The following is a 19,643-nucleotide window of genomic DNA, read 5'->3' on the forward strand; positions in this document are numbered from 1 at the left end:
GGTACTATTTAACAGTACATAGATACTACCCGCTATGATATATTGCATTAATGTATCAGTGAATTATTAAACCTCTATTCAACATCACTGACTCAAACAGGAGTTCTCCAGAGAACATATTTCTGTTCCTACCGCAATGGTATTTCCAGCAGAGTAAGAAGTGAGGTAAACTGTGAAACGACAACACTTCTGATGGTGTTATCCTCGTCCCTTAGGGTCAATAAGGCGTTGATCACAGCATCTACCTGTGTGATAACCAAAACAAAATATATTAACAATGAAATTCGCGGAATTTATATTCACAGCTTTCCAATCATATTGTAGGTAAACAATTTCGAGGTTAGGAGTAAACATGTTTTGATATGAAGTAAGATGTTTTATTGACATAAAGTAAATTGATTTTGCATGACTTCTCTGCTCATCTGTAATTACCAATTTAAACTAAACCCTATCACGACTTTGGCAAAGCCATTGAATCCTGTTTCTAAGTCATATATGGTTAATATGTGGGAGGGTTATTTAACAGCAAATAACAGTATTTTTCAGGCCCACCTACATCTTTTTTTACCCACCGTACCACCATTTTTAATGCAAATCTTAAAAAAACAAATCATTGATTTAACGTCAATAGTAATTTCAGAGTTCAAGTTGAAAATGTAAAGGGATTTTAAGTAATTACCTGAACATTTTAACCAGCAAGTACACAGCTAGTTACAGAGGGACAACAATGAATAAAATGCAATGTAATTAGGAACTTCTAGACATTAGCAAATAAAATGACAACACTTTACCTTTGAACTTGATTTCCAGTTTTCTGGTGTAATCATGTCATCTTCACACTCCTCAGGTTCCTGGAGCTGTTCAGGGGGGACCTCAAGCAACTTATTCTCATCTACATCTCCACGGCAAAGTGGACACTTAGGCTGTAAACGACAGATTAATTGTTATAAGGGTCAAGGCACAATGTAATAATATCCCCCGATTAATATTTGTATATCAAGTAATACAGTAGATTATCATCAACATGGAAAATCTAATTTGTTGAAATTCAATTCACTAATCATGAAACCAACAGGGAAGCGGTACAAGTACGATGATTTCATTTGATCAATTGTTAATTTTCCATTTCTAGATAGCAACATCCCTGCATCCCCTGCCTTCGCTGTTTACATATCCCAGTTGGTCCATTTTCACAGTTTCTGTGACAGATTCAACTACTGATGGATACATTAACAACACAATGTTTCTAGAGATGCAGGTTGATGATGACAGTGGGAAAGTTTATAGTCAACATCATAACGTCATTTGAAAATATACATTCAATCAGACAATATAAAAGGTCCTGATGAAGCCTCGCATGTCAAGTCAAAACTAGCCGGCCTTTAAATTACCCACTTACTGGTGACACTTGTGGATGTTGTGACTGAAATTATCTGGATTATTTTCTATCAGACATTTGACATTGATTGTAGTACTTACCTTGTCTGTTCTGATGACCGCGGCTATGTAGTACTTACCTTGTCTGTTCTGATGACAGTGGCTATGTAGTACTTACCTTGTCTGTCCTGATGACAGTGACTATGTAGTACTTACCTTGTCTGTCCTGATGACAGCGGCTATGCAGTACTTACCTTGTCTGTTCTGATGACCGCGGCTATGTAGTACTTACCTTGTCTGTTCTGATGACAGTGGCTATGTAGTACTTACCTTGTCTGTCCTGATGACAGTGACTATGTAGTACTTACCTTGTCTGTCCTGATGACAGTGACTATGTAGTACTTACCTTGTCTGTCCTGATGACAGTGGCTATGTAGTACTTACCTTGTCTGTCCTGATGACAGTGACTATGTAGTACTTACCTCGTCTGTCCTGATGACAGTGACTATGTAGTACTTACCTTGTCTGTTCTGATGACAGTGGCTATGTAGTACTTACCTTGTCTGTTCTGATGACAGTGGCTATGTAGTACTTACCTTGTCTGTCCTGATGACAGTGGCTATGTAGTACTTACCTTGTCTGTCCTGATGACAGTGACTATGTAGTACTTACCTTGTCTGTCCTGATGACAGTGACTATGTAGTACTTACCTTGTCTGTCCTGATGACAGTGGCTATGTAGTACTTACCTTGTCTGTCCTGATGACAGTGACTATGTAGTACTTACCTCGTCTGTTCTGATGACAGTGGCTATGTAGTACTTACCTCGTCCGTTCTGATGACCGCGGCTATGTAGTACTTACCTTGCCTGTCCTGATGACAGTGACTATGTAGTACTTACCTTGTCTGTTCTGATGACAGTGGCTATGTAGTACTTACCTTGTCTGTTCAGATGACAGTGACTATGTAGTACTTACCTTGCCTGTCCTGATGATAGTGGCTATGTAGTACTTACCTTGTCTGTTTTGATGACAGCGGCTATACAGTTGTGACAATAGACATGGGCACAGTGTGTGATCACTGGCTCCTTGAGTGTATCCAGACAAATAGCACACTCCTCGTCCGACCCTGACCCCAGTACCATCAGCAGTGTACTGATGAGTTTCTCTCGTACTTCTGTACTTAGTCCATCATTGCCTGATGTAGATGCTGCTGGTAAATTCTCTACAAAATTTATAATAAAGAAGCAGATTTAAGCTTGGTGAAAATTTCAATGTTTCTTATTTGCAAACTTCACCACATTAAAGAAAGTTGTACATGACCTGACTTGTTTCAGAAACTCTTAACTTTGCTTGGTGAAACATGTACAACACAACAATTTATATATTTATTATGTAAATGATCATATTTCCAGTCACAAAAATCCTCACATATATATAGAAACAAGTATGCTACTACAAATTCATCAACATGAATAATTTTATCAAACGTAATTATTATTGTCAACATTTTTACAAAAAGCAAGGTTCTGCTTGTTTACAATAAACTTACTGAAGCTTTTAACTCCATGTTAACTATGTTACCTAGGACTTCCTGAAGCTTTCCATATTAACTATGTCACCCAGGACTTCCTGAAGCTTTCCAAATTAACTGTGTTACCTAGGACTTCCTGAAGATTTGTGTTAACTATGTTACCTAGGACTTCCTGAAGCTTTCCAAGTTAACTGTGTTACCTAGAACTTCCTGAAGATTTGTGTTAACTATGTTACCTAGAACTTCCTGAAGCTTTCCAAGTTAACTGTGTTACCTAGAACTTCCTGAAGATTTCCATGTTAACTATGTTACCTAGAACTTCCTGAAGATTTTTGTTAACTATGTTACCTAGGACTTTCTGAAGATTTGTGTTAACTATGTTACCTAGGACTTTCTGAAGATTTGTGTTAACTATGTTACCTAGAACTTCCTGAAGATTTGTGTTAACTATGTTACCTAGGACTTTCTGAAGATTTCTATGTTAACTACGTTACCTAGGACTTTCTGAAGATTTCTATGTTAACTACGTTACCTAGGACTTCCTGATGTTTTCTATGTTAACTATGTTACCTAGGACTTCCTGAAGATTTCCATGTTAACTATGTCACCCAGGACTTCCTGAAGCTTTCCAAGTTAACTGTGTTACCTAGGACTTCCTGAAGCTTTCCATATTAACTATGTCACCCAGGACTTCCTGAAGCTTTCCAAGTTAACTGTGTTACCTAGGACTTCCTGAAGATTTCTATGTTAACTACGTTACCTAGGACTTCCTGATGTTTTCTATGTTAACTATGTTACCTAGGACTTCCTGAAGATTTGTATGTTAACTATGTTACCTAGGACTTCCTGAAGATTTCCATGTTAACTATGTTACCTAGGACTTCCTGAAGATTTCCATGTTAACTAGGTTACCTAGGACTTCCTGAAGCTTTGTATGTTAACTATGTCACCTAGGACTTCCTGAAGCTTTGTATGTTAACTATGTCACCTAGGACTTCCTGAAGATTTGAATGTTAACTATGTTACCTAGGACTTCCTGAAGCTTTCCATGTTAACTATGTCACCTAGGACTTCCTGAAGCTTTCTGTGTTAACTATGTTACCTAGGACTTCCTGAAGATTTCCATGTTAACTAGGTTACCTAGGACTTCCTGAAGCTTTCCAAGTGATCTATGTTACCTAGAACTTCCTGATGATTTCCATATTAACTATGTTACCTAGGACTTCCTGAAGATTTGTGTTAACTATGTTACCTAGGACTTCCTGAAGCTTTCCAAGTTAACTGTGTTACCTAGAACTTCCTGAAGATTTGTGTTAACTATGTTACCTAGAACTTCCTGAAGCTTTCCAAGTTAACTGTGTTACCTAGAACTTCCTGAAGATTTCCATGTTAACTATGTTACCTAGAACTTCCTGAAGATTTGTGTTAACTATGTTACCTAGGACTTTCTGAAGATTTGTGTTAACTATGTTACCTAGGACTTTCTGAAGATTTGTGTTAACTATGTTACCTAGAACTTCCTGAAGATTTGTGTTAACTATGTTACCTAGGACTTTCTGAAGATTTCTATGTTAACTACGTTACCTAGGACTTCCTGATGTTTTCTATGTTAACTATGTTACCTAGGACTTCCTGAAGATTTCCATGTTAACTATGTCACCCAGGACTTCCTGAAGCTTTCCAAGTTAACTGTGTTACCTAGGACTTCCTGAAGCTTTCCATATTAACTATGTCACCCAGGACTTCCTGAAGCTTTCCAAGTTAACTGTGTTACCTAGGACTTCCTGAAGCTTTCCATATTAACTATGTCACCCAGGACTTCCTGAAGCTTTCCAAGTGATCTATGTTACCTAGAACTTCCTGATGATTTCCATATTAACTATGTTACCTAGAACTTCCTGAAGATTTGTGTTAACTATGTTACCTAGAACTTCCTGAAGCTTTCCAAGTTAACTATGTTACCTAGGACTTCCTGAAGATTTGTATGTTAACTATGTTACCTAGGACTTCCTGATGATTTCCATATTAACTATGTTACCTAGGACTTCCTGAAGATTTCTATGTTAACTACGTTACCTAGGACTTCCTGAAGATTTCTGTGTTAACTATGTTACCTAGGACTTCCTGATGATTTGTATGTTAACTATGTTACCTAGGACTTCCTGATGTTTTCTATGTTAACTATGTTACCTAGGACTTCCTGAAGATTTCCATGTTAACTATGTTACCTAGGACTTCCTGAAGATTTGTATGTTAACTATGTTACCTAGGACTTCCTGAAGATTTCCATGTTAACTATGTTACCTAGAACTTCCTGAAGATTTCCATGTTAACTAGGTTACCTAGGACTTCCTGAAGCTTTGTATGTTAACTATGTCACCTAGGACTTCCTGAAGCTTTGTATGTTAACTATGTCACCTAGGACTTCCTGAAGATTTGAATGTTAACTATGTTACCTAGGACTTCCTGAAGCTTTCCATGTTAACTATGTCACCTAGGACTTCCTGAAGCTTTCTGTGTTAACTATGTTACCTAGGACTTCCTGAAGATTTCCATGTTAACTAGGTTACCTAGGACTTCCTGAAGCTTTCCAAGTGATCTATGTTACCTAGAACTTCCTGATGATTTCCATATTAACTATGTTACCTAGGACTTCCTGAAGATTTCTATGTTAACTATGTTACCTAGGACTTCCTGATGATTTCCATATTAACTATGTTACCCAGGACTTCCTGAAGATTTCCATGTAAACTATGTCACCTAGGACTTCTTGAAGCTTTCCACATTAACTATGTTACCTAGGACTTCCTGAAGATTTCTATGTTAACTAGGTTACCTAGGACTTCCTGAAGCTTTCTGTGTTAACTATGTTACCTAGGACTTCCTGAAGCTTTCTGTGTTAACTATGTTACCGAGGACTTCCTGAAGATTTGTATGTTAACTATGTTACCTAGAACTTCCTGAAGATTTGTATGTTAACTATGTTACCTAGGACTTCCTGAAGCTTTCTGTGTTAACTATGTTACCCAGGACTTCCTGAAGATTTGTATGTTAACCATGTTACCTAGGACTTCCTGAAGATTTGTATGTTAACTATGTTACCCAGGACTTCCTGAAGATTTGTATGTTAACCATGTTACCTAGGACTTCCTGAAGATTTGTATGTTAACTATGTTACCTAGAACTTCCTGAAGATTTGTATGTTAACTATGTTACCTAGGACTTCCTGAAGATTTGTATGTTAACTATGTTACCGAGGACTTCCTGAAGATTTGTATGTTAACTATGTTACCTAGGACTTCCTGAAGATTTCCATGTTAACTATGTCACCTAGGACTTCCTGAAGATTTCCATGTTAACTATGTCACCTAGGACTTCCTGAAGATTTGTATGTTAATTATGTTACCTAGGACTTCCTGAAGATTTCCATGTTAACTATGTTACCTAGGACTTCCTGAAGATTTGTATGTTAACTATGTTACCTAGGACTTCCTGAAGATTTCCATGTTAACTATGTTACCTAGGACTTCCTGAAGATTTGTATGTTAACTATGTCACCTAGGACTTCCTGAAGATTTGTATGTTAACTATGTCACCTAGGACTTCCTGAAGATTTCCATGTTAACTATGTTACCTAGAACTTCGTGAAGATTTGTATGTTAACTATGTCACCTAGGACTTCCTGAAGATTTCCATGTTAACTATGTTACCTAGAACTTCGTGAAGATTTGTATGTTAACTATGTTACCTAGGACTTCCTGAAGATTTGTATGTTAACTATGATACCTAGGACTTCGTGAAGATTTGTATGTTAACTATGTTACCTAGGACTTCCTGAAGCTTTCTGTGTTAACCATGTTACCTAGGACTTCCTGAAGATTTGTATGTTAACTATGTTACCTAGGACTTCCTGAAGATTTCCATGTTAACTATGTCACCTAGGACTTCCTGAAGATTTCTGTGTTAACTATGTTACCTAGGACTTCCTGAAGATTTGTATGTTAACTATGATACCTAGGACTTCCTGAAGATTTCCATGTTAACTATGTCACCTAGGACTTCCTGAAGATTTGTATGTTAATTATGTTACCTAGGACTTCCTGAAGATTTCCATGTTAACTATGTTACCTAGGACTTCCTGAAGATTTGTATGTTAACTATGTTACCTAGGACTTCCTGAAGATTTCCATGTTAACTATGTTACCTAGAACTTCGTGAAGATTTGTATGTTAACTATGTCACCTAGGACTTCCTGAAGATTTCCATGTTAACTATGTTACCTAGAACTTCGTGAAGATTTGTATGTTAACTATGTTACCTAGGACTTCCTTAAGATTTGTATGTTAACTATGTTACCTAGAACTTCCTGAAGATTTCCACGTTAACTATGTTACCTAGGACTTCCTGATGATTTCCATGTTAACTATGTTACCTAGGACTTCCTGATGATTTCCATATTAACTATGTTACCTAGGACTTCCTGAAGCTTTCTGTGTTAACTATGTTACCTAGGACTTCCTGATGATTTCTGTGTTAACTATGTTACCTAGGACTTCCTGAAGATTTGTATGTTAACTATGTTACCTAGGACTTCCTGAAGATTTGTATGTTAACTATGTTACCTAGGACTTCCTGAAGATTTGTATGTTAACTATGTTACCTAGGACTTCCTGATGATTTCTGTGTTAACTATGTTACCTAGGACTTCCTGAAGATTTGTATGTTAACTATGTTACCTAGGACTTCCTGAAGATTTCTATGTTAACTATGTTACCGAGGACTTCCTGAAGATTTCTATGTTAACTATGTTACCTAGGACTTCCTGAAGATTTGTGTGTTAACTATGTTACCTAGGACGTCCTGAAGATTTCCATGTTAACTATGTTACCTAGGACTTCCTGAAGATTTCCATGTTAACTATGTTACCTAGGACTTCCTGAAGCTTTCCATGTTAACCATGTTACCTAGAACTTCCTGAAGATTTCCATGTTAACTATGTTACCTAGAACTTCCTGATGATTTCCATATTAACTATGTTACCTAGGACTTCCTGAAGATTTGTGTGTTAACTATGTTACCTAGGACTTCCTGATGATTTCCATATTAACTATGTTACCTAGGACTTCCTGATGATTTCTATGTTAACTATGTTACCTAGGACTTCCTGAAGATTTGTATGTTAACTATGTTACCGAGGACTTCCTGAAGATTTGTATGTTAACTATGTTACCTAGAACTTCCTGAAGATTTGTATGTTAACTATGTTACCTAGGACTTCCTGAAGATTTGTATGTTAACTATGATACCTAGGACTTCGTGAAGATTTGTATGTTAACTATGTTACCTAGGACTTCCTGAAGCTTTCTGTGTTAACCATGTTACCTAGGACTTCCTGAAGATTTGTATGTTAACTATGTTACCTAGGACTTCCTGAAGATTTCCATGTTAACTATGTCACCTAGGACTTCCTGAAGATTTCTGTGTTAACTATGTTACCTAGGACTTCCTGAAGATTTGTATGTTAACTATGTTACCGAGGACTTCCTGAAGATTTGTATGTTAACTATGTTACCTAGAACTTCCTGAAGATTTGTATGTTAACTATGTTACCTAGGACTTCCTGAAGATTTCTATGTTAACTATGTTACCTAGGACTTCCTGAAGATTTCCATGTTAACTATGTCACCTAGGACTTCCTGAAGATTTCCATGTTAACTATGTCACCTAGGACTTCCTGAAGATTTCTGTGTTAACTATGTTACCTAGGACTTCCTGAAGATTTGTATGTTAACTATGTTACCCAGGACTTCCTGAAGATTTCCGTGTTAACTATGTTACCTAGGACTTCCTGAAGATTTGTATGTTAACTATGTTACCTAGGACTTCCTGAAGATTTGTATGTTAACTATGTTACCTAGGACTTCCTGAAGATTTGTATGTTAACTATGATACCTAGGACTTCCTGAAGATTTGTATGTTAACTATGTTACCTAGAACTTCCTGAAGATTTCCACGTTAACTATGTTACCTAGGACTTCCTGATGATTTCCATGTTAACTATGTTACCTAGGACTTCCTGATGATTTCCATATTAACTATGTTACCTAGGACTTCCTGAAGCTTTCTGTGTTAACTATGTTACCTAGGACTTCCTGATGATTTCTGTGTTAACTATGTTACCTAGGACTTCCTGAAGATTTGTATGTTAACTATGTTACCTAGGACTTCCTGAAGATTTGTATGTTAACTATGTCACCTAGGACTTCCTGAAGATTTCCATGTTAACTATGTTACCTAGGACTTCCTGAAGATTTGTATGTTAACTATGTTACCTAGGACTTCCTGAAGATTTGTATGTTAACTATGATACCTAGGACTTCCTGAAGATTTGTGTGTTAACTATGTTACCTAGGACGTCCTGAAGATTTCCATGTTAACTATGTTACCTAGGACTTCCTGATGATTTCCATGTTAACTATGTTACCTAGGACTTCCTGATGATTTCCATATTAACTATGTTACCTAGGACTTCCTGAAGCTTTCTGTGTTAACTATGTTACCTAGGACTTCCTGATGATTTCTGTGTTAACTATGTTACCTAGGACTTCCTGAAGATTTGTATGTTAACTATGTTACCTAGGACTTCCTGAAGATTTGTATGTTAACTATGTCACCTAGGACTTCCTGAAGATTTCCATGTTAACTAGGATACCGAGGACTTCCTGAAGATTTCTATGTTAACTATGTTACCGAGGACTTCCTGAAGATTTGTATGTTAACTATGTTACCTAGGACTTCCTGAAGATTTGTGTGTTAACTATGTTACCTAGGACGTCCTGAAGATTTCCATGTTAACTATGTTACCTAGGACTTCCTGAAGATTTCCATGTTAACTATGTTACCTAGAACTTCCTGAAGCTTTCCATGTTATCTATGTTACCTAGGACTTCCTGATGATTTCTATGTTAACTATGTTACCTAGGACTTCATGAAGCTTTCCACGTTAACTATGTTACCCAGGTCTTGCTGAAGATTTCCATGTTAACTATGTTACCTAGGACTTCCTGAAGATTTCTATGTTAACTAGGTTACCTAGGACTTCCTGAAGCTTTCTGTGTTAACTATGTTACCTAGGACTTCCTGAAGATTTGAATGTTAACTGTGTTACCTAGGACTTCCTGAAGCTTTGTATGTTAACTATGTTACCTAGGACTTTCTGAAGATTTCCATGTTAACCATGTTACCTAGGACTTCCTGAAGCTTTCCATGTTAACCATGTTACCTAGGACTTCCTGAAGATTTGTATGTTAACTATGTTACCGAGGACTTCCTGAAGATTTCTATGTTAACTATGTTACCTAGGACTTCTTTTACAGCAGCAGCTGCCTTGGCAATCAGCAATGGGTGACAGCACATCTGACGGAGTCGCATCAGGATGGCCAACACCTCACCATAGTTATGGAGTAGTGTCCCCTGTTTGAAATATCTGAAATTAACCACACATTAAATTTATCACACATTAAATTAACAACACATTAAATTAATCACACATTGATAGACAGAGTTTATCATTGATATGGAATCCAAACAAAAAAGAGAAATGTGGCATCTATACCAAAATACACACCAAATCATGATGATACTACACCATTTGATCCCTACTTTAATGTCTGATGACCTTGCCCTTGACTTACGACCCTGACCTATGATGATCTTACTTGCTAACTATGACCTTCCCCTCGTTCTGCATGGCTTCATAGACATTCCTCTCATCCTCTGTCATTTTGATGTGCTCCACAAACACCTTCCTGTCTGGCAGTTCCACCAGTGGTTTGTTGTTCAGTTTCTGGGTCTTGGTTCTACGTAGGGCGATGGCCGACATCAGGTGACATACTCGCCTGTATAAAACCCCATCAAGACATCATTACCATCGGGAAATTTCTTTTGAGTTGGAGAAATTATACTTACTACTAAGTTTGGGAAAGATACTCCTATACTATTATATTGACCCTAAAATTGTACAATTCTATTTTCTATATCCTTAACCCTCATCATACAAAGAAAGATTGTATAGGAAGTTGATACTATTGTTATTGTGTGTCTTAAAACATTTCAATACCTATATAAAGTATCACTCAATCCTCACTAAGACTTTTCTAATCAGCAGTTTAAAACTTTAAAACAAGAATACTGTGGGGTGAGACAATATGGGTCTGTCGGATATGATTTGTGTATCAAAATTCATTAAATACGGAAATGTAACAAGATAAGCCTGATCAAAACTATTGCTATGGAACTATAACCATGTCATGGTAACAAATCCTGCTAAGGAACTATAACTAAATGTCATGGTAATAAATCGTGCTAATTAAGAACTATAACTTTATGTCATGGTAACAAATCCTGTTAAGGAACTATAACTTTATGTCATGGTAACAAACCCTGCTAAGGAACGATAACCATATGTCATGGTAACAAATCCTGGAAAGGAACTATAACCATGTCATGGTAATAAATCCTACTAATGAACCGTAACCATGTCATGGTAACAAATCCTGCTAAGGAACTATAACAGAATGTCATGGTAACAAATCCTGCTAAGGAACTATAACCATGTCATGGTAGCAAATCCTGCTAAGGAACTATAACCATGTCATGGTAACAAATCCTACTAAGGAACTATAACCATATGTCATGGTAACAAATCCTGCTAAGGAACTATAACCATATGTCATGGTAACAAATCCTGTTAAGGAACGATAACCATATATATGTCATGGTAACAAATCCTGCTAAGGAACTATAACTATATGTCATGGTAACAAATCCTGCTAAGGAACTATAACCATATGTCATGGTAACAAATCCTGCTAAGGAACTATAACTATGTCATGGTAACAAATCCTGCTAAGGAACTATAACCATATGTCATGGTAACAAATCCTGCTAAGGAACTATAACTATGTCATGGTAACAAATCCTGTTAAGGAACTATAACTAAATGTCATGGTAACAAATCCTGCTAAGGAACTATAACTATATGTCATGGTAACAAATCCTGTTAAGGAACTATAACTATATGTCATGGTAACAAATCCTACTAATGAACCGTAACCATGTCATGGTAACAAATCCTGCTAAGGAACTATAACCATATGTCATGGTAACAAATCCTGCTAAGGAACTATAACTATATGTCATGGTAACAAATCCTACTAATGAACCGTAACCATGTCATGGTAACAAATCCTGATAAGGAACTATAACTAAATGTCATGGTAACAAATCCTGCTAAGGAACTATAACAGAATGTCATGGTAACAAATCCTGCTAAGGAACTATAACCATATGTCATGGTAACAAATCCTGCTAAGGAACTATAACCATATGTCATGGTAACAAATCCTGCTAAGGAACTATAACTATATGTCATGGTAACAAATCCTGTTAAGGAACTATAACTAAATGTCATGGTAACAAATCCTGCTAAGGAACTATAACCATATGTCATGGTAACAAATCCTGCTAAGGAACTATAACTATATGACATGGTAACAAATCCTGCTAAGTTTCAAAGAGGCAAGTTTAAAACAAAAATCTCCCAAAAAACAAGTTTCAATGCTGTAAGAAATAAAGGACAATAAATTTCTCAAAAAAGTCTAGAAAATACAGCTATGTAACATAATTATAAATATCTCCACACAAATAAAAGTTTAAGCTGGACAGACAGACAAGATTATACTATGATTCTCCTGTCATACAAATGTTGACATGCCTATAATAAGGTATCTTAGGATAACTTCATGCAAATGATAATGTATCATATTTCCTGGTTAAATGTGTTCTCTCTAAAACATAAATGCATATAACATACCTGAGGGCGCTTTCCTCGCCTTGGTCTAGGGGGCGCTCAATGGTGCGACGCCACCACTGCCTGTCTGTAAATGGGTTAATCTGAAGAAAGTTGACTAGAGACCAAAGATCCTTCATGGAGTTCTGTATGGGAGTACCTGTATTGATAATTACATCACTATACTAATTAATACTCTATAACATAACCATAATACTACAATATTATATACCTGTATATCTCAATCAGACAGATTTTTTTTTATAACAATGGCCCTTAACGGTCATCTGAGTTCTGAAATACATACTGATTGTTGATTTTTTTGTTTTCTAATAACGAATTTAACACATTTGACCAGTGTAACCTTGAAGGCAGGTCAAGGTCATTCAATTGAACAAACTTTTCAGTGTATTATCAAAGTATGCCACGTACTGCCCCAGTATCATGACCCTGGGCCTTTTGCTTATTCAGAAGTCATTTCAACATTTTTGGACCCTAAGTGAACTTAAAGCAGATTGTAGTGTAGGTGTGTTATTAAGCCACCGTAAGTTATATGCTTTCTTGCCGTGACACCTGTATAAATACATGAGCCAAATCTACATAACTGTAACCCGGGCCAAATGCATCTATGTGTGACACGTTGGGTAAAAAATTGTCAGATGACCACCTGTTTGATGAATAGGTAGGATTAATGCTATGAATATAAAGGGAAGGATACAAGTATTAGTTCAATGAATAAAAGGTATTCAACAAGTAGCGGTTCGAGTTATCTGAAGTTAATTTACAAAGAATATATAAGGATGCGGTGGGTATCAAGCAAACAGTTTGACAAATACAGGCGTTTGAGGAATTTGGGTTCGAGGACGTGTGGTTTTACTGTATAGGTAAAACTGAGTAAAGAGACTTACCAGTGAGGATCCACTTGCGTTCTGCCTTGAGCTGACAGATGGCCTTGGTCTGCTGGGCATTAGGATTCCTGATAGCATGACCCTCATCTAGCACCACTCTCAGCCAGTCTACCTTGACCAAAATGTTCTTACCCTGGTAAAACATATCACCGGCGCATTAATTACACACACACAGACTATTAGATATACAACGTTCATAAGGTCCTACTGGTTTGCTGTGGTTTTTGTCCTTGCAACAACAAAATAATATGGATGATAATGCCCAGGGATAGTGGGACTATTCTGGTCTACATCACTGTGTCACAAGAATACAACAATACCAACACACACCATGGAATGATTCTGATCAGCCCTATGAAAGACTAATCTATTCTTTACTTTCCCCTTCTTTCTCCTCTTCATTTGATAACATGGGGAACTTAAATATGAAGTCTAAGAAAGATCTAAGGAGAACTTTCTGAAATATTTCAAAAACAATCTTAACTTTCGAAATCAAAGATTGAAAACTATCTGTCATTCTGTTTTCCCGATCAAACTAAACATTTAACAGACACAACTAGGGACCAAGAGGAACCATCAGGTAAATTTCCTCCATTACTTTCCAAAAAAAAGCGAGAATAATGATTGTTTACAGATGGACGGATCATGGATGGACAACAAAGGACCATTGACATACCGTATTTATTCTAATAAACGCCCCCACCCTAATAAACGCCCCCCACCCTTTTTTGGAAAGAAAATTCCTCAATTCGAGAAAAAGAACTTACCGTGGCACATCCACGTGTGTCCAGAGGTAATTATTTAAAGGATATCCAACATAAAACTAACACAAACCACAAAACAAAGTTTCAGTAACTATATACACAGTACCACTATATCGTATCAACAAACGTTAATGTCCCGGGCTGTCATACGCGCCACTGACCTCGCTGTCATCATCACTTCCGGTGGATTCACTTTCACTTTCACCGAGTTCAACTGCACCTCCCATTAAATTTTCCAGTACATCCTCAGCTTCCTGGACGTCCATATTTTGGAATTTTACTGACCTTCCTCCTCCCTTACAGCGTTTTGATGTTTTAGAAATGTTTTTTAGTTTTTGTTTGTTTTGACACCAGTCCCGCACTCGTTTCCGGTCAACCTTAAACACAGTAGCTGCCGCATGTTTTCCCTTTTGCTCGGCGTAGTTTACAACTTTCAGTTTGAAACTTACTTCATATAACTTCACTTCAAACCCGACATGATTGATAGCAGATATAATAAACTACAAGTGATGAGAGTAAACTGGATCGTGACCGGTTTATGACGCAATTTAACCCCGTGTTTCAAACAATGTATATGTTGTAAGCTTACGTAATGTACAACTACCGTAAGTATAAATAACAAAGTTTATGTTTCTTGCAATTTCATACACAAAATGTTTGTCACTTAGTTTTACAATGTTTTGGATACATATACACATGTTTCATGGTGTGAAATGGGTACATACAACATATCTCACAACTTACCGACTCTGAAATTTTGATCTCCATTAAACGCCCCCCCTTGGAAAAATTTCACGCCCCCGGGGCGTTTATTAGAATAAATACGGTAGGATGATTTGAATAGCCTACTATCTGATAACGGTGGGCTAAAAATGTAACGGTGATAGTACTTACTTTGGCGTCAGCGGCTAGTGTAGAATAGGTGGTTAGCACCACGTCCTTTTTACTGAGGAGTGTGGGGTCCTTGGTCCGTGATGACCCATAGTAGGTGTAGATCTCTAAGTGAGCATTCTCATGTAAGTGATCCTCTAGCTGGTTCTGTATGCAATGGAGATCATCTCACATAATATCTTGATGACTTGTACGACCAATATAACACGCAATGTGGTTATCAGTGGTTAAATGATTCTCAGGGCAAGTAAACTGTCCATCTTAAGACATCTCAGAAGACAAGGATAATTGATACTTTTTCTCATGTAATGGAAACAGTGGTAGAATTAAATTTAATTATGTAATGTATACTGATGGAGTAGAAGGGAGGAATGGTAATTGGTCCCGTTTGTCATTTGAAATTAACCCTCCCTGTTAAATGAACAAAAACACCCTTAAACATGTAAAACAAGGCGGAAAGCTGAAACTAAGCCTTCATAACTGACTACAATGTATTGACAGACACAGGCAGAGAAAGAGTGAATTACTATCTCCCTATACTAAATGCCCCAAAACACCTTAAACATGTAGAAAAAAGAGGAAAGCTGAAAATAAGCCATCAGAACCATCAGAACCAACTACAATGAACCGATAGGCACAGAAAATGATTACTATCTCCCTATACAAAATGTCCAAAAACACATTAAATATTTAAAACAAAGACAACAATGAATCAGCCGTTCACTAAAAGAGGTTATCACATTTACCTGCCAGTTACTTATCACAGACAGTGGAGCGATGATAAGTGTGGCCCTGGCTCCTTTTGTATACGTCCGCCCTGACATCTTCCCACATTCACTGCTGTCTGTCAATATATCAACACATCATGTATCATACAACTATTATTACACATCGATGCAAATAAATAGCTTGTACATATTTGAATTAATTGGAAATAATTAGAGCATTTTTTTTGTTATTCCTTTCAAACTTTTTATTTGATGCCACAAATCATTTGATTTTTCTATAAGTTCTGATCTTGTGTTTCTATTGTATATGAGACTGTACCTGGACTATTACACTGGAGTCCTATATCATCTGGAATGTCTGGCAGCTCGTCATCTGTTAACACAAAATATATCAAACTGGACAAGTGGTGTCTTACTCAGAAATCTTTTTCTCTCCCCCTGTAACAGGCAGTTTTGATATAATTCACTTATCATGTTAAATACAACAAACATTGTTTATACTTAATTTGACCAACACCTAAAAAGACCATGAAAACAATATAGTGAATGACTATCAGCTACAGAATTTATGGTATATGATGGGGAGAATGGTAGTATCTACAGCTGTAGGGGTTTGGTTTGGTTTTGTATTAACATCCTGTCAACAGGTAAGGCCCTTTAAGAACAACCTCCCCTATGTCCAGATTTGTGCCTGTTTTGGGAGGCTGTGGTATGTTGGTGTTTGTCGCCTTGTGATAGTGAAGAAATGATGCCGACTTAACAGTGCTAATTCAATGAAGCATGCTGCCAAACTTGACACCCCACCAGTCACCCAACAGGGCAACCCAGCAGATCATATTATCCTGAGGCGAACCAGTCGTCCAACTCCCTTAAATGCTGAGCATTAAGCAGGAGAAGCAACTACCATTTTTATAGCCTGTGGTATGTCTCGGCCAAAGCCTTTCTCACAGGGGACGAAGGCCCATCTAAAGGCCAGAAGTGAGGCAGTGTCCAGCTGTGGAGGACAGTGTGTTTTGGAAAACGTTAACAGAAGTGATAAAGGTAGCATAATGATAAACAATTACAGTTCCAATAGATAAATGTATTCAATATCCTCTATATGGTACTTGTATCGGGAGTCACTAACCACTAATATGGGGACTAATCCAGCCACGAGAAGGTACCACCGATGGATCTGGAAGGTCATCATCACAGTGAAGGTCAACTGCAGTCTTGGCTATATAGACAACCAAATAAAACAACATCAATTCTGATACATGTAAGTTTTCTATTACACTCTTACATTAATAAGTCACAGCATAACCATTTCACATTGATGGTCCTCAAACCAAATAAAACTGAGAGATAAAATGGTCCATTATCATTGTGTTAAGTTTGATCAAAATCCCTCAAGGAATGAAGTCGCTAGAGCGCAGACAAACTTTGGTGTTAATAATGTACATATGTACAGGAGGGACGGAGAGGAATCTAGAGTCCATCCATATTCAACAGTAGGGGACTAACAAAAACTGCTTTATTACGTAAGATGCAACAATATTTATAGATATCACTTGTTGTACCGAGGCATGTTCCATAATATCATGCTTAATCATCAACATCTTGATTTATGTACCTGTAGTATATGCTGTGGACACTTCTGCCTTAACAGTAACTACTGGGTCAGGAAGCTCCCCATCATCCAGGATCACCACATGGGAATACCTGGATAATATGTAATACTATGTCAACACTCCTACATGTATACTTATTTAATCATGTGTGTGTGTGTATATATACAACAGAGTTGGCACTGGGTATTCTATAAATGGATTCCTTAGGTTAAGCTTGAATGGAAGTCCTTTTTTAATTTCTAGGCTTCAATGCAAATTTAACAAGGATGGATAGTATTGCAACAGCAATACAAAGTCCCCTGCCTGAGCTAGAAGTGCACCTATTCATTTCCCATTTTTTTTTTGAAAAATGATTTTTTGATAAAAACAAATGTGGGATGCACAACTGCATGTTATACTGATCATGTATACCAAGTTTCGTTAAGATCAGAGTAGTACTTTAGGAGGAGTTGTCCGGACAACTATTGCGTGAAAGACAGACAGACGGACGGACGGACGGAGGGTAAACCTATAGTCCCCCCATTTTTCAAACGGCAGGGGACTAATAAATGTAACAGATATCAAACTCAAAAGAGACACAATCTTATCTCACTTAAAGAGATGTCCTAAATTTGACTTCCCCTTGGACCTAAGGAGTGAAGTTAACACACTGAACACGAAGCCAATGGAACCAATACACAGAGTATTTCAGATCCAAATTAAAACACACAAATAGTAGAAAGTGCGGAAAGTCAACAAATGATGCTAAAAAAAGTGATTATCCTTTACAAACTGTAATAGAACAATTTATCCCTCATTGGGGAAACAGGAGACCGGAGGGTCATGCAATTCAGAATTGTGTATTTCAATCTATGCGTGTATGATTCTACCATATCTGGGTATTGAGATGACGTTTGTAATTTCTGTAAATTTAATCCTTTTTCCCTGCTTCTGGAGGGTGGACCATACAATTCACAATTTGCTTTACCTTTAAATCGTCATTGATATTGGTTCAAAGGATTCTGAGAAGCCAAATGTGAATCTCATTGTTTACAGAGAAGAGATGATGATGGACAAAAGGTGACTGCAACAGCTTATTCACTTTGTCTCAGGTGACCTAAAAATAGTCACAAAATAGAGATGACACCCATTTATACAGCTGAGTTACCTTTATTATTACAACTATCCAGGGCCGTGATTCCTTGATCCTTGATTTCTACTTTTGATAGATCACCACTCTTCTCTATCTTTCTGACCTGCCTCTTGGTTTCTTTGATGGACAGTTTAACATGCTTCCCTGTGTTTTTGGTTTCATCCAGGATTTCTTTGTTGGACAGAGCGACACTATCTGCAGTGTTTTTGGTTTGATCCATGATTTCAGAAGGCATGAGCTCTAGTTTTCCTTTGACTGTACTTTTGCCTTTCCCTCTGCCTCCCTTCTTAGACACCACAGATCGGCTATCACCCTTTTTATTAACACGTACTAAAACAGACAAAGAAGCAGTTTGCTTGTCTAAATCTAAACAGTCAATCAAAGTAATGGCATTGACAAAATTGTTAACCCTGTGTGCCAATTATTATGGTGTATTTTTCAATACAAGACATTTATTTTGAAAGCAAATTAAATTATAATAAGCTTTACACAATAATGAAAAAAAACCCAAGAAAACTAAAAACCAACATGCACTTATAAATCGAAAATTAATACATGTACAAGTCAAATTAGTGCATTGGTCTTTTTTTTCCAAGTCTAGTCATTTGACTAACCTCTTTTCATGGGTGAATTTTCTACCTCAGAATCACTGCTGGCTACATATCTGGCAGGCTTCTTGGCATTACTGAAAAAATAATGAATAATCTTTATCTATTCTAAGATGTTTAGAAGATTGGGAGCCAATGTAAAATATTCTAGATTCTATCATCATTTTCTGTGAATCCTTGAATTTTATTTCAACTGAGAGCTAGGCTAACACAGCTGTATAATATATCTCGGAGTTTCTAAAG

General features: G+C 37.0%; 1 protein-coding gene across 1 annotated transcript in view; it reads right to left on the minus strand.

Annotated features, from left to right (window-relative positions):
* The window catches only part of LOC117341723 (helicase-like transcription factor), a 48,855-nt gene that overhangs the window by 4,349 nt on the left and 24,863 nt on the right, over positions 1–19,643 (minus strand). Inside the window, exons 14-27 of the mRNA XM_033903587.1 lie at positions 19,407–19,477; positions 18,900–19,122; positions 17,663–17,751; positions 17,177–17,266; positions 16,370–16,423; positions 16,069–16,166; positions 15,326–15,469; positions 13,668–13,800; positions 12,784–12,919; positions 10,628–10,807; positions 10,268–10,395; positions 2,392–2,600; positions 792–923; positions 133–245 (exon numbers count right to left, since the gene is read on the minus strand). Of these exons, the coding sequence (XP_033759478.1) occupies positions 133–245; positions 792–923; positions 2,392–2,600; positions 10,268–10,395; positions 10,628–10,807; positions 12,784–12,919; positions 13,668–13,800; positions 15,326–15,469; positions 16,069–16,166; positions 16,370–16,423; positions 17,177–17,266; positions 17,663–17,751; positions 18,900–19,122; positions 19,407–19,477 (1,800 nt within the window). The remainder of the gene's footprint in view (positions 1–132; positions 246–791; positions 924–2,391; positions 2,601–10,267; positions 10,396–10,627; positions 10,808–12,783; positions 12,920–13,667; positions 13,801–15,325; positions 15,470–16,068; positions 16,167–16,369; positions 16,424–17,176; positions 17,267–17,662; positions 17,752–18,899; positions 19,123–19,406; positions 19,478–19,643) is intronic.

Source organism: Pecten maximus, chromosome 14, assembly GCF_902652985.1.
Source record: "Pecten maximus chromosome 14, xPecMax1.1, whole genome shotgun sequence".
Classification (NCBI taxonomy): Eukaryota; Metazoa; Mollusca; class Bivalvia; order Pectinida; family Pectinidae; genus Pecten; species Pecten maximus.